Genomic DNA, 21,868 nt, shown 5'->3' on the forward strand with positions numbered 1-21,868 from the left:
TTTCAACCACAGGTGGTAATAAAGTCAAAGAAGTGAGCAATCCTGACCAGAGCTGCTATGGCAGGTGGAGGGGTAAAAGTTGATGACCTGAGTTTTACAATACAGAATTTACAGTGAGGAACCAATGTCTGTTGAGAAGGTAATGAAGTAGCTTGGAAGAGAATTTAGTGGTTTAGTGGTTTTCTGTGCATCTATTCAGAGAAATAGGGAAAAAGACTTTAAGCTGGGGTCCTTAATCTTATCAGCTCCATATCTATACCTAGAATAGGTACAGTCAGGGTTTTCCTTCAGTTCAAGAGAAGAACCAGAAATTCTGTGGTTTCCTTTCTACTGGTTTCTTTCTCTTATGGTCCTGTGACTAAGGAGATCCCTTGTCATTCTTTAATGTCACTAAGCTACAACTGAGAATAAATGAACTATCTGGGATCTTATTTTAGGTCTCCTTCCCAAGGAATCTCTGACATGAGTAGGTTATACACCATTAAATCTCCTTTTTCTAAATTTCTATAGTCTATGTCTTCTGTATTGTTCTAGTTTTGTTTTATTTTTATGATGATTTTCTCATTCAAATAAGTTTCTCAAGGCAAATACCCTTTTCGTCAAATTTTTTTGTATGTCTCTTAGAACCTATGGCAGTGCTAGACATCCACGAATTGAAATGCTGATAACCAGCATGGTGGTATTGCTCCTCCTAAGGGCATTTTTACCCCTTAGTTAGTTAACCTTAGTTAGGGTCTCAGCAAGAAATTTATATTTGTGCACGAGTTGATAAGTAACTTTTGAAACCTTAGTGTTTTTGTTTTGTTTTGTGTTTTCAACTTTCTGGGCTCTTATGGTAAGCATCAGCAATAAAATATTATTGAAAGTATGAAGAAACATCACCCACCTTACCAGTTTACTGGCCACTATCTGTCTTGCTTTTCCTTACATTTTGTCTTTTTAGGTTCATTTCTGATGATTAATATGGACTAAGGAAAATTTTAGACTGAAGAGTGGAGAAACAAGTCAGTACGTTAATAAGAAATGATGGAGTCTGCTGAGAGATGATGTGAGAGGGTTGAGTATGTGACTGTCTTTTCCGTTCTCTTTTTTCCCCACAGCTGTTTTTCAGAGTGACAGATGACCGGGCCAAGCAGTCTGAACTGTACTTAGTAGGAATGATCTGTTACTATGGCAAACATTATTCTACATTCTTTTTCCAAACAAAGATCCGCAAATGGATGTATTTTGATGATGCTCATGTCAAGGAGGTAGGAATATTCAAGCCCTTCTTAAAGTGTTTGGTGACTGCAACAAAAAACTAAGGATAATTTCTTGTCTTCTTGTCTTTAGGGTCTGTTTTCATAATTTTGATGTCTGTTTACCTATCTGTCTATTGAATTTACGAGAGTGTCAGTTTTGTCTTCTCCGAGTAGATGGCAAGTTCCTCAAAGATAGGATCAATATATTTTCTGTTATTTTCTCTGAATCTTCTCACCATGCAGTCAGCACAGGTCTGTGTTTATAGTTGACAAAGTGTGTTTTTTTTTTTAAATGTATTAATGGTTGATTTGAGTGAAAACAGTTTAATGCTTCAAATTAGGTTAGAAGGTTAGCATGAAGTTCAGAATTTCAAACTTGGAATTATCAGTGGGTCATCCTTTGTCCCAGAGCTGCTATCAGTTATTCTCTGATTGTTACCTCCCTGAAGCCTTAACATGTTTTGGGGATAGTGTAGAAAAAAATATGGGGCTATGAGGATATTTAAAGCTGGAACCTTGTTACTATCTGAATCACAGTCTGTGACTGAAGCAGTTAAGGTGATCTGCATGAGTTAGGAAGCTTCTTGAGATAAGGTTAGCAGCTAGGAGACTCCTGACTATAATTTATACGATTCCATGGCCATTAAGCAGTGTCTTCTCCAAATAGTAAAGTCTGTCAAATTTCCTGATTGTCTATCTCTTTTTTGCTGTTGTAGTTTTGGGCAATTTATATGAATTCCTTGAGCTTTAGCATTTTTATTTGAAAAATAATACTTGCCTTATAAGATATTAAATAGGATTTGTATGTAAAAAGGATATTTGTTTTAGTTAAAATAATAACTTAATTATAAATTTACTGAACATCTATTATGAAATAAGCACCGTGGTCATTGTTCAGTTCTTAAGAGCACACCATCTCAGAATGTGACTGGTTCAAGTTTAAGAGAGGGTGAGTTAGGGATTTGATTGGATTATTATTTCCACAGCTCTTCTGTCACTCTTTTCCACTGCTTTGGCAGTGCTGAATCCAGCTCAGAGCTAAGGCCGAGGTTCAGCTGTCTATTCTAAGCAGTTTGACCTTTTATGTCCTGCCATGTGTGAACTCTGAAATGGAATGTCATTTATTCTAAGGCAGTTTGTGAGAGAGTTTCTGCCTCCTCTTTAGCTTCATAAAAGTGATTTTAATATTTAGGCAAAAATTATATAATTTATAGAATGATAGAATTGCAGATTTCAAGTAAGGGCTTTAATCTGTGAAAATAAATTGATCATCAAAGCAGCTGAAGTCCCCTCACATAGCATATTCACCTTTGAGGACTTTTATTTATATTTCACAACTGAATTGATGTTTCACAGGAATAAAAGTAATTTTATTCATCATTCCTACCTCTTACAGGGTTTTACTGCTTTCTAAAAGGATTTAACAACAACAAAAAAAGATTTAACAAAAAATTTATGAAATTTAGGTCTAAGGTCTCTTTTGTGGTCTCTTTACCCAATTTTTGTCTTTTTATCTTATTTTCTTTAGAAAAACTGAGTAGGAAGATATGTTTTGAATTGTGGATATGAAGTATAACTGTCATGTTCTTCTGATTGTTTCTGGTTCAGATTGGGCCTAAATGGAAGGATGTGGTGACCAAATGCATCAAGGGGCATTATCAGCCTTTGCTACTGCTTTATGCAGACCCCCAGGGAACCCCAGTGTCCACCCAGGACCTGCCTCCCCAAGTTGAGTTCCAGTTATACAGCAGGACGTGCTATGATAGTGAAGATTCAGGTGAGCATTCTAGCTCTTTACCTCTTCCTTCTCCCTTCCAATGTGTCCATTGGACTGTTAGGACTCACACTTAATCATGAGCCTAGCACATAGCCTAGCTTGTAGAAAGAGGATCCATTAGAGATGGAAAGAAGTGCCAACTCGTGCTGAAGCCCAAGGTGTGCCAGGCTTTGTTTCCTTCAGCCTTCAAGAATGTGTTGTCTGCCACCTGGCCCTGGTTCAAAAGTGAGAGGGCATTTAGGTTGATTTAGCCTGAAGTGATAAGTTTATGAGGGAGACTCAGTGTTTAACCTTCTAATAATGGTAAGATGACTGATTCTTACTGTCAATTTAACAGTGACTTTACTGAATTGTTAAGACCAAGAAAAATTATACTTACTACAAAACTAGTCATTTCGTTTGGGATAAGAGATTTTTGTTTTAAAATGCCAAGTGTAGTAGCAGTATTTCGCAGCCCATGAATCAGTTTTTCACTTCTAATTCAATTGTTTGCAACTTAAATCATGTTTTCCTGTAGAAACAATTTGCAGCCTGATGGCTAAAGTCTCAGGTTAGCTCATAGAGGCATATAATATATTAGAAATATAACCCTAATGGTTTTGGCTTGATTTCTGAAAAGGGGGAAAAAGAAATATTCTTTTCCTCTTCTAGATCTAGGACTGTCCCGGTGTATAATTTTGAGGGAGAAGATGCTTGTCCTTGGAATTTTTTCCCTCCCTTTTGTGCCTCCCTCCTGCTTGGCACCTGGTGTTCTTCCCAACCATGTACCTACCCAGACCTGCTCTACTTTTTCTCCCTTGACTCAAACACCCATTTCCACTTTTGTGCTTATCTCAGCAAGTTGTTCAGAGAAAAGTAGTCTGATTGAACTAATTTACTCTAAAGTATGAATAGCAGTCCTGGGGCACCTGATGGCTCAGTCATTAAGTGTCTGCCTTCAGCTCAGGTCATGATCCCAGGGTCCTAGGTTCAAGCCCCGCATCAGGCTCCTTGCTCAGTGGGAGGCCTGCTTGCTTCTCCCTCTCCCACTCCCCCTGCTTGTGTTCCCCCTCTCACTGTCTCTCTCTCTCTGTCAGATAAATAAATAAAATCTTAATAAATAAATAACAGCCCCATAATTTCTCATATTAAAAATGCTTACAATGTCAATTAAATTTTTTAAAGTGACATTTTTGGCAGTATAGGAGAAAAATTATGGGATGGGAAGCAACTGATTATGAATGCCAGGTCGGCCTGGGACTCTCCATCTAAATAGATCTTATTTTTTCACAACTTTTTCCTTTCTTCCACTTTTCCCCATAGGTTTTCTAAAAGCCCCACAGTTTTTCACAGTGGCAGGCAAAGTGAGGGCTTCAGCAAGGTAGGGGCAGGAGTGGGAGGAATTGTTTGTGTGTCTGGGTTATCTGGAAGTTGGGTGTTGGGAAGAATGGCTCTGGTATATCCTTCTCACCCTTCCATCTAGGAAGTTCTTGCCTTATGGATCTTTGTTGCCATCCAACTCTTTGCCTTCTCTCTATCACTGTCCTCTCTTTCCTTACTTTTGCATATGTGTCTCCTCCTTCCCTTAGGGAGGGAGCCCTCCATCTCAAGTGACACTCGAACAGATTCCTCAACGGAGAGCTATCCCTACAAACACTCCCATCATGAGTCTGTGGTCAGTCACTTCTCTTCTGATTCTCAGGGGACAGTCATCTATAATGTGGAGAATGATTCCACGTCTCAGAGCAGTCGGGACACAGGTAGGGAGTGAACCCTGCTTGCTTGATTCAGTTCCTGCATGGAAATTCACCCAGGAGAAAGAAACTGGGGCAAGTCAGAAATGTTTGTCATGCAAAGGGAGAAAGGCACAGAACTTGGGTAATTGGGTGGGATGAAAAGAAGCAACACAACTCTGAATGAACGATGATATTCCATTACACATATTCCTATCAACACCAGCATATCAATAAGGATGATTGTAATGTGATTATTGATGTGATTGCTTATTCCAAAAATCTGCTTTTTGTTCCTGTTATATTTTTGATCCTTGTCTTTCTCAGAGTGTCCCAAAAAACCTTTGTGGTCTTGCATCTCATCATGTTTTCATGTTAGGCGTTTTCCCAAGTGGAGGGCTTTGAGAGAAGGGGGCATATTTATGGCCATGGGGTACTTGCTCATCACCTTGCTGGGCTTCCTCAAGGACAGAAAAGCAAAAGAAAGAAAGCTAGCCTGTTTATTATTGTGAGTTCCATGCAGAGAACTTTCTTGAGCTGTTCTGTTCATCTGTAGAAAAATGTGCCTGTTGTCAGTGGAAGAAATCAGTACAGGACATGAAAGGAAGAACAGTGAGTGACTCACCGCTGAGATGGAAAGTTTATCACCTAACCCACAGAACAGTGCCCATACTCTTAGAGACTTGGGAATTAGTGAGCTCATGGCTTCAGATTGGTGGTTCCTACTCTGTGCTTGACTATTTTTTTTTTTAAGTTTTTATTTAAATTCCAGTTGTTTAACATACAGTATAATATTAGTTTCAGGTGTACAGTATAATGATTCAGCACTTGTCGTACAACACCCGGTGCCCATCACAATGAGTGGCGCTCCTTAATCCCCATCACCTGTTTCACCCATCCTCTCACCCACCTCCCCTCTGGTAACCATCAGTTTGTTCTCTTCAGTTAAAACTTTATTTCTTGGTTTGCCTCTTTCTTTTTTTCCCCCTTTGCTCATTTGTTTTGTTTCTTAAATTCCACATATAAGTGAAGTCGTACGGTATTTGTCTTTCTCTGACTGACTTATTTCATTTAGCATAATACTGTCTATTTCCATCCATGTTGTTGCAAATGGCCAGATTTCATTCTTTTTTATGGCTGAGTAATATTCTATAATAGCCAAGAAGATATGGTATCTTCTTTATACATTGGCTGTTATGGAACATTATACATACATGTACATTATATATACATTGGCTTTATACATTGGCTATTATGGAATATTATATATACATATATACACACATATATACATACAATCACATACATACATATATATGGATAAAGAAGATATGGTATATCATACCTGTGTGTGTGTATGTGTATGATATACCATATCTTCTTTATCCACTCATCAGTTGATGGACACTTGGGCTGTTTCCATAATTTTGCTATTGTAGGTAAGGCTGCTGTAAACATCAGGGTGCATGTATCCCTTTGAATTAGTATTTTTATATTCTTTGGGTAAATACCTTTTAAAAAAATAGGGAATTTTATTTTATTTATTTATTTTTTTTAAAGATTTTATTTATTTATTTGACAGAGAGAGAGACAGCGAGAGCAGGAACACAAGCAGGGGGAGTGGGAGAGGGAAAAGCAGGCTTCCTGCGGAGCAAGGAGCCCGATGCGGGACTCGATCCCAGGACCCCGAGATCACGACCCGAGCCGAAGGCAGACGCTTAACGACTGAGCCACCCAGGCGCCCAAAAATAGGGAATTTTAAACATTTTCAGAAGTGTACAGAATAGTATACTGCCCCTCCATAGACTCATCGCCTAGTGTCAGTAATTATCACTCATGGCCAGTCTAGTTTTATCTGTACCTATACCCACTCCCCCTACTCCTGGATCATTTTGAAACAAATTCCAGATATTATTTCACTTCCATAAGTATTTGTAGTATGTATCTCTAAAACAAGAAATCATTTTTGTCATTATCACACTTAAAAATATTAATAATTCCTAAAAACCACTAAATAACCAATGAGTGTTCAAACACACAAATATCTTATAAATTTCATAATTTTTTAATGGTTTATGTGCTTGATTCTGAATCCAAGTGAGGTTTATACATTGGGACAGATTGATAAGTCTTTTACGTTTCTTTTAAACTGTAGGTTTCTCTATTTTTCCTTGCAGCTGATTGTTGAACAACTAGGTAGTTTGTCCTATAGATTGCCCACATTCTGAAGTTTGCTGATTGTATTCCTATAGTAAACTCTAGCATGTTTCTCTGTTCTCTGTATTTCTTGTAAATCGGCAATTGGATCTAGAGGTTTGGTTAGATTCACGTTGGATTTCTTTTGATGATTATTGCATAGATGACTACTGCAAAGTGTGATTTTTTTTTTTAAAGACTGTATTTCTGAAACTGTGAATCAGGGAGAAGCCAAATAACAGGATAAACAAGGCATAGTTTCCAGGAGAGTCAGGCTTATGTTAAAGGTTTGTGGATGGTTGGGGGTAGGGGAGCATACTCCCATTGGTTTAACATTTGCAGATTTAGTTGCTCCAAGTGATTTCCTCCTTTCTGAAATCTTTCTTTTGGGCCCAGAGGTAGCAAAGGATCAGATAAAAGCAATAAAAGATTACATTGGGGGGTGCCTGGGTGGCTCAGTCAGTTAAGTGGCTGCTTTCGGCTCAGGTCACAATCCCAGGGTCCTGGGATCAATCCCCACGTCGCTTGGCGGGGAGTCTGCTTCTCCCACTCCCTCTGCCTGCTGCTCTGCCTACTTGTGCTCTCTCTCTACCTCTCTGTCAAATAAATAAATAAAATCTTTAAAAAAAAAGATTACATTGGTAATTTCTTGAAAATAGGTAGCCATATCACTACACTGCTAATACCTAAATATGTACAAAAATTTTCATATACTAACATATAAAAACAAATTAGCTCTTGGTGCATTTGAGAACCTATAGGATTTTCTCTAAACCTGTTTTCTAATTTAATTCAGTTGCTTAATTCACCTTTGGCTTCCAGCAGTTTAGATGATTATATCCTTTAGAATCTGACCTTGGCTGTTATCAAATCATACATTTACATCCTGTGGGCATGAAGCAGGGCAAGTTATGTAAAAGAGCCCAAATCTCCTGGGCTTCGCAGAGATCAGTACTGAGGAATTATGAGGTGTAATCTCTGGGTAAAGCCAGGTTTGGTAAAGCACTCATTGGGGATGGGAATGAGAATTATTCAAAGTTCAAATGTCCTTTTAAATGATTCACATTTAAGGAAGATTTAGAACCGAATCTTAAAGCCACCCACAATCAGAGCTCTTGTGGGCAAAGGCTGGGGCACCTGGGCCAATACCAGATGTAATGAAAATGAGGCTTTGCTTGGTATGTGTTGCTAAACGAAAGGAAAGCTCTTTTAATTATGAGAGTGAAAAAAATGTTGATTACATGACATTTTTATACATCTTTAAAACTGTCACCTTTTAAAAATTACCAAGTAATGTGTCCTTCTGGGTCACTGGGAAAGATTACGAACAGGATCAAGACTGGTAATTGCTCAGGAGGCATTGTAAATTTGCAAGCTCCCATTAAATACTTGAGCTTCTCTGCATTTATCTATTGAGTGATTCTTGCTACGCTTAAATCAGATAGTCTTGGCCCCTACAGCTTCTGATTCATGGGTATACTAAATTTGTGGCATTGCTATGAATCTCAAAGGGAGACTAGGTTCTCAAGAGGATGGAGGTCAGCCTCAGATACCAGCTTACCCCTATTTCCTTGTTCTTTCAGGACACCTGACTGATAGTGAATGTAATCAGAAGCTCACATCCAAGAAAGGGCCACTGATAGAACGCAAGAGGAGCTCTGGCCGGGTTAGGAGGAAAGGCGATGAGCCACAGGCCTCGGGGTACCACAGTGAAGGCAAGCCACTCTGCACTCTTTTTCTTTCTTCATTCACTCTGGCAAATTGTGTCATACTCCAGACTGGCTTTTCCTTTCTGCTGTCACATGTTGGGGTCTGGGTATCTATGATCATTTTAAACATTTGTGTTTGTTTAATTCTTTGTGTTTTTAGGAGAAACACTGAAAGAGAAACAGGCTCCTAGGAATGCCTCTAAACCATCCAGCAGCACCAATAGACTAAGAGATTTTAAAGAGACAGTTAGCAATATGATTCACAACAGACCATCCCTGGCTTCTCAGACCAACCTAGGATCTCCCTGTGTGGGGAAGGGAGGAGACCAGACTGACAAAAAGCCTCCTAGGAACCTGTCTTTACACTCTCGTGACTGGGAAGTAGAGAGTACCAGCAGTGAGTCAAAATCCAGTTCTTCTAGCAAGTATCGTCCAACATGGAGACCCAAACGGGAGTCTCTGAATATTGACAGTATCTTTAGTAAGGACAAAAGGAAGCATTGTGGCTATACCCAGCTTAGCCCCTTTTCTGAGGATTCAGGTGAGGAGATAATTAGGGAAGAATTGGGCTTTTGAATAAAGTTGACTTATGTAGTTGTTTTTCTGGTAGACTAAAGCAAGGTACATTTTTATGCTAATGTTGAGCTTTTTGGAGATAGGAGTTCAGTGAAGAAGTAGCTGGAGGGAGGGGTTGGTTATGTCTCAGTTTGAGGCAGATGCTAAATCTACCTCCTTTTCCGTACTTGTCCTTTGATCGGGATAGCTAAAGAATTTACACCAGATGAACTAAGCAAGCCACCTGCTTACGACCTTAAAACTGGTGGACCAAGCCCCCAGTACAAGCCCTGGGGCCCAGCACGGCCAGGCTCTCACCTTTTAGAACAGCACCCTCGCCTAATACAACGAATGGAATCTGGCTATGAGAGCAGTGAGAGGAACAGCAGCAGCCCTGTCAGCCTGGATGCAGCCCTGCCTGAGAGCTCCAGTGTCTGCAGGTATTGTTTGGCCTTTGGATAGTGGCATTGTCCCTTATGGCAACGTAAGCCACCAGGAGGCTTTTCAACTCAGATGGGTGGAGAAATGGACTTCATTACCATCTTGGGGAAAATATTTTACTTTATCAACTTTCTTTTTTTAAAAAATTGATATAAAGTTGATATGTTATATTAGTTTTAGGTGTACAACATAGTGATTGGACAATTCTGTATATTATACTATGCTCACCGCAATAAATGTGGTTACCATCTGTCACCATAGAATATTTTTACAATATTATTGACTATATTCTCTATGCTGTACTTTTTATCCCCGTGACTTATTTATTTTATAACTGGAAGTTTGTACCTCTTAATCTCCCTCAGTCATTTCACCCTTCCCCCAACTTTCTTTCCTCTGGCAACCACCAGTTTGTTTTTGTATTTGTGATTCTATTTCTGTTTTTTATTTCTTTATTCATGTTTTGTTTTTTAGGTTCCACATATAAGTGAAATCATACAGTATTTGTCTTTCTCTGTCTGACTTATTTCATGTAGCACAACAGTACCCCCTGGGTCCATCCTTGTTGTCGTAAATGGCAAAATTCCATTCTTTTTTATGGCTCAGTAATATCCCATTGTGTATATATACCTTATCTTCTTTTCCATTCATCTCTTAGGACGGTGCTTCCATATCTTGGCTGTTGAAAATAATGCTGCGATAAACATGGGGGTGCTCTGTCAACTTTCTATGACAACAGCACCCTCTGCTGGAAGAAGGAGCAAAGACATTTGAGAAAGGAGAGAACTTTATTATAAGTAAAATAATCATTTAGCAAATAACTTGTAATGGAAGAATTAGTGAATCAAAACATAGTTCTATGCCCAGAGAGAAAATACAGCTGTTTTTTATTCTTTTATTTAGGATAGTTTCCTTTTTTTTAAGGGTCACAGGGAATTCTGTGTTTTATAAGCCAATGGTATTCATACTTACAAAAGATAACAATGATGATTTATTTTTATTTATTTTTTAAAAAGTTTTTTATCTTTATTTGAGACAGAGGGAGACAGAGCACAAGCAGAGGGAGCGGCAGGCAGAGGGAGAAGCAGGCTCCTTGCAGGGAGCCCGATGCAGGACTCGATCCCAGGACCCAGGGATCATGACCCGGGCGGAAGGCAGACGCTTCACTGACTGGACCACCCAGGCATCCCAACAATGATGATTTAATAGTGCTCATTTTTCCTTGTTCATAGGGCCCAGTTTGCTTTATAAATTTAAGATCTTCATATATTATTTGTACTGAGTTGCTACAGAGGCAAGTTTCTTAACAGAGTTGCTGCTTTGCAAAGAGTGATTATATCTTCTACAAGGGTGATAATCACATCCTCATATTTTCCCACTGCTTATCCCTTGACATGGGATCCAGAATTGTCCAATCACCTGTTGAGGTTTACACATGAGAAGATGGCTACAGAGGTATAAGAAAGAGGAAGGCAATTCATATGTGAGCTCATATTTATTAATTCATTAAATAAATTTTGTGCCAGATACTGCGCTAGATGCACAAAATGTGAATGAGGTGAGATAAGATGGGGGAACTACTTTCAGAAGTCGTTTAGCAGATACTTTATATATTAGTTTGATGTTTTATTTTTTTTTAAAGATTTTATTTATTTATTTGAAGATTTTATTTATTTGTCAGAGAGAGAGAGTGAACACAAGCAGGGGGAGTAGCTGGCAGAGGGAGAAGCAAGCTTCCCGCTGAGCAGAGAGCCTGACGTGGGGCTCAATACCAGGACCCTGAGATCATGACCCAAGCTGAAGGCAGATGCTTAACTAACTAAGCCACCCAAGAACCCCAGTTTTATTGTTTTTTGAGGGAATTTAGTCCTAGGAACGTTGCAAGTTATCACCCTTCTGATGTTTTCACTAAACTCTGGTTTGTCTTTCGAAGGGATTCAAGTGCTAAGAGATCAGCTGGGTTGGCACCTTCCTGGCGTCACATCCCAAAGTCTCACAGCAGTAGCATACTGGAGGCAGACTCCATAGCATCCAGGAGTAGCTGGACAAAGAATCAGCCCCTCTCAGGTAAGCAGAAAGACACTGGATTTGGAGGAATGGATTTGACTGCCAATTCTATTTGGAAAATAGCCTTACCTGAGCACATTTGAAATTAGAGGACAGTTGTACTTTACGTTTTCCATCAGTATGTAAATATGGAGGCATTTGAGCCATTCTATCTTTGGATTTATCTATCTTTTGTTCTTCATCATGGCTTGCCTGATTGTTCTTTACAACTTGGGGAGAGCCCTTGTGGGAATAAGAAGGAACAGAAATATGGTGAACAGTGTCAGTAGCACCTGCAATCCTCAGAATAAGTTCTCAGGTTTTTCCCCTTGGAATAGAGGAAGCCTCATGAGAATGGATTTCTTTTTTTTTTTTTTAATGTTTTGTTTATTTATTCATGACAGTCAGAGAGAGAGAGGGAGGCAGAGGCAGAGGGAGAAGGAGGCTCCCCTGCCCAGCAGGGAGCCCGATGCGGGGCTCGATCCCAGGACCCCGGGATCATGACCTGAGCCGAAGGCAGCTTAACCATCTGAGCCACCCAGGTGCCCCGAGAATGGTTTTCTTATTGTTTAGTTCTATGAGTTGAGATGACAAAGGGAGACATGAAGGCTATGGGCATAACTGGGGAATAAGTAAGTCAAACCTATCCTTATCCTGGCCAGTATCCCTGTTTTCTTTTCCCTTCTTGAGTGTGCCTGTGTCCTCATCCTCCCTCATACTCCCACCTCCCCTTTTTTTTTAAGAGCACGTGAGTAGGGGGAGGGCAGAGGGAGAGGGAGAGAGAGTCACTGAGCGCTGAGCTCGATCTCACTGACCCTAAGATCATGACCTGAGCCGAAACCAAGAATTGGACACTTAACTGACTGCACCACCGAGGGGCCCCTTGGTCCTATCATTTTAGTCTGACACGGAACAAAAAATTTTATCTGGTAATTTTGATCATTCTTTTAAAAAATTATGGAAGTGAAAATAAGTCCAACAGTTTAGTAACCTATCCTTTCCTTCATCAGGGTATTTTTCCATGCCTATACAAGTATATAGATAAGTTTATTACCACCATTAAAAAAAAAAAATTAAATGAACGCTTGGGTGGCTCAGTCAGTTAAGTGTCTGCCTTCAGCTTAGGTCATGATCCCAGGGTCTGGGATCGAGTCCTGCATCAGGCTTCCTGCTCAGCAGGGAGCCTGCTTCTCCCTCTGCCTGCTGCTCTCTCGTGCTCTTTCTCTGACAAATATATAAAATCTTTAAAAAAAAAAATGAAGTCATAGTATACATATTATTCTGTCTCTTGATTTTTCACTTAATAAATCATAGACATCCTTTTAGGTCTATTTGGTTCCATCAACAGACATTTATAAAATTGAATTTTTACTGGATATTTTACAAACTTTTTTTTTTAAAGATTTATTTATTTTTAGAGAGAGCAAGCGGATGGGGGAAGGGCAGAGGGAGATGGTAGAGAATCTCAAGCAGACTCCAAGCTGAGCACAGAGCCTGCCACAGGGCTCAGTCTCTTAACCCTGAGATTGTGATATGAGCCAAAACCAGAGTCCAACACTTCAGTGTTGGAGCTACCCAGGTGCCCCTACAAACTTTTTTTTATTGGATATTTTACAAACTCTTTAAAGAGATGTTGGAAAAAAAAAATATGTTGGAAGTTAAGTCCGAGAAATTGACTTGCTTGAAGATTCCCAATGAGTTAGTGGCAACACATAGCTGAGTGCTGTCTAATGGTTAGGAGCATGGATTATGAATTTAACCTATTTGACTTTAGTTCAGCTCTACCATTTACCATCTTTGTCACCTTAGGCAAGTTATTTATTCTCTTTGTGTCTCTGTTTCTTCATTCCTAAATGTGGGCGATAATAGTATCTACTTCATAGATTGTCATGAGAATTAAATGACATAATATATGTAAAAGTGCTTAAAACTGTGTAAATGCTCAACAAATGTTAGTTTTCACATTGTTATTGTTGTAAAGCCACTTAATAAATATTTTACCATCATCATTATAATTCATAGCCCAGATTTCACCCTGAATCTAATGTGGAAAGCACTGTCCAAAACATGAACTCCAAATTGAATCAAGAGTTCCAGAGGAAAGGCAGTACAGTGGCCATAAATGCAGCAGGTGCCTAGTCTTAATTATGGAAATGTGACAATTTCTCTTCTCCCTTGCTTGTATTCAGGTGGGGAGATATCTTCCAAAAGCGAACTGGATGAACTGCAGGAGGAAGTGGCCAGGAGGGCCCAGGAACAGGAATTTCGAAGGAAACGGGAGAAGGAATTAGAGGCAGCTAAAGGGTTTAATCCTCATCCCAGCCGCTTCATGGACTTGGATGAACTGCAGAATCAGGGTAATTGTTGGGAGCATAGGTTGTGGGTGATGGGGACAGAGAGAGAGGCAAAAAAATTTTCAGGTTTGTAAATTCCTGTCTTCTATTTAGCTAAGTTGTATTTTATCATAATTCACTCATTTTAGTGAGAACTAGTGAAAGTAGGAGGTGACAAGCCTATTGATTGGAAGACAGGCACTGATTTTGGGCTCATCTATTGAAAGTCTATAGTTTAGAGATGGTATATTATTCATGAAAAATATTTCCCGTGAATATCTATAGAAGGTGTAAATAAAACTAGTCACCCTTCAGAAACAAGAGAACAGGGCAATGAGTGAGCGACACTGATGAGGGAAATTCTACTTGCTGGGCAGAAATATACCCTTGAAATTGCCCACCTGGAGCTTCAAGGAAGTAGGTCTACCAAGCGGGTTCTAAGAACACAAAGCTTGATTTTCTTTTGATCCTCTGATGACTCATTTCCCAATCTCATACAATTTTCATGGACTTTACAAGGCTTCCCCAACTGCGCCACACTAGTTACTTTCTTCCTTCAATTGCTTTAGGATGTCCTTTTGTACCAGAAGAGACTAGTCTTCAAAATAGGAGTTTAAAAAGACTGAGGTATATACCTTAAATAGATTCCTGAAACTTATATCTCTGTTTTTCTTTCTATGAAATGAATTTTTTGTTCTGATTATTCAGAATCCCCAGATGTAACAAATTATGCTACAGCAGTGCAAAGAATAAGAGTCAGTGCTGTCTTGGGTGGTTGCTTTCTTGCTGACCACTTCCTACTTTTTGTCAACACTTAGAGAAGCTTAGTGGGCTAGGTTGGGGCCTATTTGGGGACCATTTTTCTCCTCTAATCCTACTGTCTTTTGATTTGAGGCAATTGTTGCTTTATATTTCCCAAGGCACTGTATCTGTTTCCAAATTAGTTTTAAATTCCTAGTTCCTTAGTTGTCCCTATATTTGGATAGTCTTCTCTTCCTTTTCATCCTCAAGCTATGTCACATTTGGATCTCAGGTTTATATTGTTTCTGAAGGAGGAGTCTTGTCATCTCCTTCCCTTCCCTTTTTTCCTTCCTCTGTTAATTGGGCAGTACATGAAAGTTGAGAGAGAATCCTTCCGGCCACATTTCATTGTCAATTCTCTATACGCTTTGGTTCACAATCTCCTGGAAGAGCAAGGAATGGAGTACTAAGATTCTAGAAGATAAGAATTAAAATCTAGTATAGTCAACTATAGTCTGCCTGTATATCTATAGAGAACTTTTTTTGTTTTAATGGCTCTCACTGCCATCTCTGATTATAAAGATTGTATAGATTTAGTTGATGTCAAATATTATGAGAAAACTTTAGGCCTGGAGGGTGGGGTACCCATATCTCTTGACAGACCTGAATGCCCGGTTCTTCAGAGCCAACTTACTACTTCCACTGCCTTCCCATTGCTCTCTAAAAACCCCAGTGAATTAGGGAGTGAATGTTAGGGGTTTGGAAGAGCCTTTCTTACCATGTCCAGCTGGAGATAAGTGGAGGATGGGGACATTATGAGAGAAATGACTCTGACATTCCGATATTTTTTCTTGTGAGCTTGTGAAAACTCATCATTAATCCCAATCATGGGTGAATTTACAATATGGCTTACTACCAATTTATGGTTATGAGTGAGTAAAAGCCAAGGGGGTACATAAACTTGAGTGTTCTTTTACAAAACTTGCCCTTATAGTACTTTCTTGCTTTTTCATCTGGCACTGTACTTGAACTCTTTTGTGCCTGCTTCAGTAGACATTTGCTTTCAGAGGAGGAAGGAATATTTCACTCTCACTGTATGGGAAAGTGACTTTTGCAGTCAGTTTGGCGGGCAAGGGTATGATGAAAGGAGATACTTAGCACTGCTGATGAAAAGTGTGTGCTTGCAAACCAACAACAAGGGCTGTTCAACTGCCTTGGTAGATATATTGAGGTTAGGAACTATAGAGCACCTGTGCCCAAGAGGTGTACTAACTTTCCAGCTGAGAGTGGCACAGAGAGGACTGTGAATTGATGTCGGAAAGAAGTTTTACAGATGGCTTTCCACAGAGTCGTGAAGCCACTTTTGCCTTAACATAACAGTAGAGGTCTCCATGGAGGTCTGGGACATTCTGACACTGGTTGGTAAGCTGTATCTTGTTGCACTGTGGAAAAACAGATCAGTTCCAGGCATAAGAATCTACCCTTCTGCTGTAGACAATATTCTGTTCTTTTCTTGAGGGTCCCCTTAAGAGCTCTAGGAATTGTAATATGTGGTGAATAATGACATACTCCTCTTTCATGGCTTTGGCAATGTCTTGGTTAAGGCAAAAACAGATGTCCTGCATGTTTCAGAGAATTCTTTATAGTAATGGAGAGTTAGAATAAGGGTAGATCAAAGGCTCAGCAGCAAGGAGCTAGGTGCACTGAAGGGAAACATCACTACATGGAAAAAGTTGGAACAAACTGTAATGAAAATGAAAAGTGCTGGCCCTTTCAGGGAGGAGTGACGGCTTTGAGAGGTCCTTGCAAGAGGCAGATTCAGTGTTTGAAGAGTCGCTGCATCTGGAACAGAAGGGAGACTGTGCTGCAGCTTTGGCTCTCTGTAACGAAGCTATCTGTAAGTAACTCTAACTGCTAGCGCTATGGCAATTTTGACTAACTTCGGGATAGGTATCATTAGAGTCATCACTCAGATGGGATGGAAACAGCTTTTTTGTCTCCTCACTGTCACTCTCCCAAACTGAGGTCCTTTAGGCTATCTTTGCCCTTCAGATTTCTAAGTGTGCCACATGCTGTCACTGTGGCCTCTGGATATTTACTGGAATAACCTCAGCCGGAGTCCACAGATGAACTATCCAGCCATGCTTACTTTCTTATCCCGAGATAAAGTTAGACCTCAGATTTGAGGTTAGTCTGCTCTTTCTCTAGTTACTGACTAGCTAGGTGGAGCTTATGGCAAGAAGAAATGAGTATATTGACCTCGACTTCCCAGGCCTGTAACTTTGCACAGCATATTTGATTCATGTTTCTCCCCTGCTTTCCTGGTATGCTGCACCATAAAGTTACAGTGAAGGACTAAGGCTTAGAATTTGTATCTGGTTCTTAAATGTGACCCACAAGAAGCTGTGTTCTGTAAAGACAGATGCAGATTTGGATCTTATTTCTGCTGTTGGCTGTCGGGAAGGGGAAGTTGGGAGCAAAGTGTGGAGACCAGAGTCGGACAGGTCAGTTGCAAAGGACGAGAGTGGCAGTCTCTAAGATGGAAGCACCAGTTTCTCTTCCTGACTCATTTTAGTTTAACTTTTTGTTTTGTTTTGTTTTGTTTAAATTCGAATTAACCTGTTTGGCCTCCATGGCTTCCATGAATGCTCCTTAGAGCCAGAGCCAGCTCTTTACCCTGGACAGTATGTGCATGGTCCACGCCTTGCATTCCTGCTGCATATTTTGAGTTTTACTGCATATCTTTGCTCATTTTTGGTTCAATTTTATTTTTATTTTTGTTTGTATTTTGTGTTCTGTTTCTGCTATATTTTCTTTTGCATTTTAGCTAAACTAAGACTTGCCCTGCATGGTGCCAGCTCTAGCACGCACAGCAGAGCCCTAGTCGATAAGAAGTTGCAAATCAGTATTCGAAAAGCACGGAGCCTGCAGGAGCGCATGCAGCAGCAGCAATCATCGCCACGGCCGTCGCAGCCCTCAGCCTGCCTCCCCTCGCAGGGGGCAGCCCTCCCTCAGCCAACAAGGTAGTGCCTGGGATCCACTGTAGTTTATGGACACCAGGGGAGGAAATGATCATGGGTGCTCCATGGTCAGAGCTCTCTTTGTTTTGGTGACTGCAGGGGACAGAGAAGAGTCCTCTGGGAAGATTTTCTTCTCAGGTCAGACATACACCAGAAAAAGCTCATCCCACTGCTGGTCCTTTCCTTAATAGTTCCTAGAATGATACAGAAAGTATGGCATAATAAATAGACCGTTTGTTCATATTTCCTGTGGGTGAGTTTGTCCCTGGACTTGTGTAACAACATGATTATTAAATTTGCACATATTTTGTTCTCAGACATGGCAATCGGAGCTCTATGGCAATAGAAACCATGTGGTTTGTTTTGGGGATTTCAGTGCTTCCTGTCCCTGGTGGAAGCAGAGAAAGCAGGCTTTGCTCTGATTGAACCACAGAGAAGAGACACAAAGATTCCCTTTGTTTTGCTTTGCTATGGGCAGCAATAGGAATAAAGGCCCCCGGGGCCATTGGTGTAGTTTTCACACTTTAGCTCTTGAATTTGGTTCTATTTATAATACATAGATTTAAGTTAAAATTAATTTTGGCTGCTAATAGGCCTAAGTAGTTCTCAGAATATAAATATTATAAAAACAGCTAACATTTATTGAACATTTTTTAAAAAAAAGAGATTTTATTTATTTTTAGAGAGAGAGAGAGCAAGCTAGAGCTGGGGGAGGGCAGAGGGAGAGGGAAGAGAGAATCTCAAGCACACTCCACGCTGAATGCAGAGCCCAGTGCAGGGCTCGATCCCACCACTCCAAGATCATGACCCGAGCTGAAACCAAGAGTCAGACGCTCAACAGACTGAGCCACCCAGGCACCCCATTTATTGTCCAGGCACTAAACTAAACACTTTAATTCTTGCAGTAACCTTAGGAGATAGGTTCTGTCACTTAGCGATATTTTATAAAGCTCAGGGTGTATAAAATACATAAAGTACCCAAGATTGCTCAGCTAGTAAGTGGTAGAGATGTGGACTTCAAATCCAGGTCTGTTTCACTTCATTAGGTCTGCTCCATAAGTATAATGATATATTCTTCATAATGTTGTAAGGGTAACTGGGTGACTATACCCACAAAAGTTGATAGTATATTATTATTCAAATTTAATGCTAATAGCTAGGATCTTCCTTTTTCTTCATTTCTCTTACAGTATATCTAGTAGTTGTATGCTGATCTGAGAATCTGATGAGAGATATGTTTTGAATGTAAGCAATTTAGGCAGCTAAACTCTTTCTAGAAAACTTACACCACTTGATATATGCAAGTAATTGAGGCTTTTATTTAAGCGCTTCTAACACTGAGTTTTTTAGGTCAGAAATACAAAACAATTAGTAAGAAGCCTAGTAAATGCAGTTAATTTCTAGTCTTACTCCCAAATCTCAAGAGAGTCACAGTGCATTACTTTGGGAAAATATCTCAGTGAATAATGCAACCAAATCCAGATTATGAAAACACACTTGAAGTGGTTGAATTCTGTGTAATTTCATGAACCCAAATTACCCTGTACTCTGTAAATGTGCCTTTTGGTTCTTTTGGTTGGTCTGCCTCTCAGGACCCCAGGTATGAGTGATTTTCTAGGCTTTGCTCACCTTCCATGTCATCTGCATGTGGGATTAGCAATTTTTGTTTTTTAATTTGCAAGAAGAATATGATTGGAATGGGACTTCAGAGGCAGTGAAGAATATTGACAAGGACTTCACTTAATATTACTGTGTGCAGCTTTAGTGAGGGCATTTAATAAAGAGGATCAGTATTACCTCTTGCTTGGGTGTGAGCTGACCATGTGCCTGCCTTCTCTTGTGAACCTCTGAACTCTTGACTCTTACTTGTGCTTGTCTTTCTATTTATTTTTACCATTCCTTTTGTGGATGGCTAGAAGTGGGAACCAAATGAACAGGTCTTTTTGTAAGTGATCTTGTCATTTAAGGCAGCTTATGACTGGTTCTCTCCATTTATTTCAGTGAACAGCCTATCCCGCTCCAAGTATTGTTAAGCCAGGAGGCTCAACTGGAACCCTGCACGAATACAGAGTTTGGGGCCAGTTCTTTCATCCACTCACCTGCTTCCTGCCATGAGTCACACTCATCACTATTCCCAGAGTCATCTGCCCTGTCTGCCTCCCAGCACAATTCCCCTAGTAGGTCTGCCTCAAACCTTCTGACTTCAGTTGAGGAGGACAGCATCGACCCCTATGCACTCCACAGGCAGGCCTTACCTAAAACACCAGGGGGGACTGAGAAGAATGCTCATTATGGTTGGGAACCATTGGATGTACCACAGGGTAAGCTGCAAGGCTACAGGGGTGACAACAGCAGCTGTACCAGGTTCCCCCCACAAGAAGGAAGAGGCATTGATCAAGAACAGCTATTCCAAGAAAAGAGGGATCCTGCTGTCTCATCCCAGGTGATGCCTTGGTCACACTCAACTGGAACAGATACCTCTGAGAGAGGAGATGCACACAGCCTAGGCTGTAGTCCTTCAAGTTCATCAGCTCAGCCCAGCCTTCCCCTGTACAGGACCTGCCACCCCGTAATGCCTGCTGCATCCTCACCTATGCTTCACTCTCCTGATACTGTGCAGAAAACTAATCAATGCCTCCAAGCCAAAAGCCTCAAAACTTTGTTGACTTCAAAAGTGGATGGAGGCAGTGAGGATCCCTATAGGCCAGAGTTTCCCAGCACAAAGGGGCTTGTCCGCTCACTAGCAGAGCAGTTCCAGAGGATGCAAGGTGCCTCCACAAAGGATGGCACAGGTTCCCAGGATAGAAGTTTGACAGGTAGTCTAAGGAAGAACTCTTCCCCTTCTGACTCTAAGCCTCCCTTCCTACAGGATCAAGGGAAAGGCCATTGGCCTTGGGCAAAACAACAATCCTCCTTGGGTGGTAGGGACAGACTGCCTTCCTGGGAAGAGCCTGCTGATTATCCTTCTCTTGCCATGTACTCTGGGCTGCCTAATAGTGAAACTTCTAGGGGAAGACAGCCCAGGTTGGCAGAACCAAGCATGAACCAAGGAAAGCCATCTCAAGTGAGAGATGCTAGGCCTAAGGAACTGGGCAACAGTGTCGACTTGGGGACTTCCTTACCTTTGGACTCCTGGGTGAATGTCACAAGGCTCTGTGATTCTCAACTTAAACATGGGGTCCCTGGGCCAGGAATGAAGTCCTCCCCCCACGATTCCCATACCTGTGTAGCCTATCCAGAAAAAAACCACATCCTTTTGCATCCACATTGGAACCAAGACACAGAGCAGGAAACCTCAGAATTGGAGTCTCTCTACCAAGCCAGTCTTCAGGCTTCTCAAGCTGGCTGTTCTGGATGGGGGCAGCAAGATGTGGCCTGGCACTCATTTAACCAAACAGGTAAGAATGCAACCATGGGCGGGGGAGTGGGGGACATATAAAAGCTAAAAGTGAGAGGACAAGATCAGAAGAGGGGTGGCATTCTGTCCAGATAACATCCCCAGCTTAGGAGGTGGTAGCAGATCTTCTGACTTTATTCATAAAGACTTTAGGACAAGAGCCAAACCTTTTTCTGGCTAGAGTAGAATCATCATGGTCTAGTTCTCTCCTTCTAAAGGAAGAGATCAATGAGTATATGCCCAGGGTTCTGCAGTATGCAGTGCTAAGGAGTGGTTCATAGATCTTTGAGAGGGACTCAGCATGAAGTAGGGGAGGCTGAGAAGAAAAGTCATCCTTCTATGGCTTAAGAGCTGAACTAATCCAAGATCCAGCTTCCAGATCCAACCTGCAACAAGGATGCCCCACATTGAGCCATAGCTCCCAATGTGGCATTTCCAGATTGTACTGAACCAGAAATATCAAGATCTTCCTTGATCCCTTCAGGAACTACCAGGTGTAGAATTTTCAAGATTGTATGCCTGTAGGGTTCCTGTTCACTGAGTACCCCTTAGATTATATTGTGTGAAGAATGAAGTCTACACCTTAAATGTACTTTACAGACTTAGTTCTGGAAACCAAAGACATGAAGAATATTTATAACTTGGATTGATGTACTTGAGAACTCCAAAGCCTATTATCCTGGTTCCATCATTAACTGTC

General features: G+C 40.7%; 1 protein-coding gene across 22 annotated transcripts in view; it reads left to right on the forward strand.

Moving 5' to 3' along the window:
- Positions 1–21,868, forward strand: part of USP54 (ubiquitin specific peptidase 54) — a 118,820-nt gene that overhangs the window by 83,484 nt on the left and 13,468 nt on the right. For 15 of the 22 annotated variants that reach the window (XR_012374214.1, XM_073878803.1, XM_073878802.1 and 12 more), the window contains 11 exons: positions 1,101–1,250; positions 2,850–3,018; positions 4,587–4,757; positions 8,510–8,641; positions 8,796–9,176; positions 9,399–9,630; positions 11,565–11,698; positions 13,867–14,034; positions 16,529–16,648; positions 17,579–17,774; positions 19,773–21,169. Coding sequence is in view for 21 of the 22 variants with exons in the window: in XM_073878803.1 (XP_073734904.1) it covers positions 1,101–1,250; positions 2,850–3,018; positions 4,587–4,757; positions 8,510–8,641; positions 8,796–9,176; positions 9,399–9,630; positions 11,565–11,698; positions 13,867–14,034; positions 16,529–16,648; positions 17,579–17,774; positions 19,773–21,169 (3,250 nt within the window). In the remaining variant the exon portion in view is untranslated. Of the gene's footprint in view, positions 1–1,100; positions 1,251–2,849; positions 3,019–4,586; positions 4,758–8,509; positions 8,642–8,795; positions 9,177–9,398; positions 9,631–10,289; positions 11,699–13,866; positions 14,035–16,528; positions 16,649–17,578; positions 17,775–19,772; positions 21,170–21,868 lie in introns of those variants that run through there. The other 7 variants (XM_073878820.1, XM_073878809.1, XM_073878815.1 and 4 more) reach the window with 6 other exon arrangements.

Source organism: Callorhinus ursinus, unplaced genomic scaffold (genome assembly GCF_003265705.2).
Source record: "Callorhinus ursinus isolate GAN/ISIS: 27379988/994484 unplaced genomic scaffold, GSC_fseal_2.0 scaffold31, whole genome shotgun sequence".
In the NCBI taxonomy this organism is placed as follows: domain Eukaryota; kingdom Metazoa; phylum Chordata; class Mammalia; order Carnivora; family Otariidae; genus Callorhinus; species Callorhinus ursinus.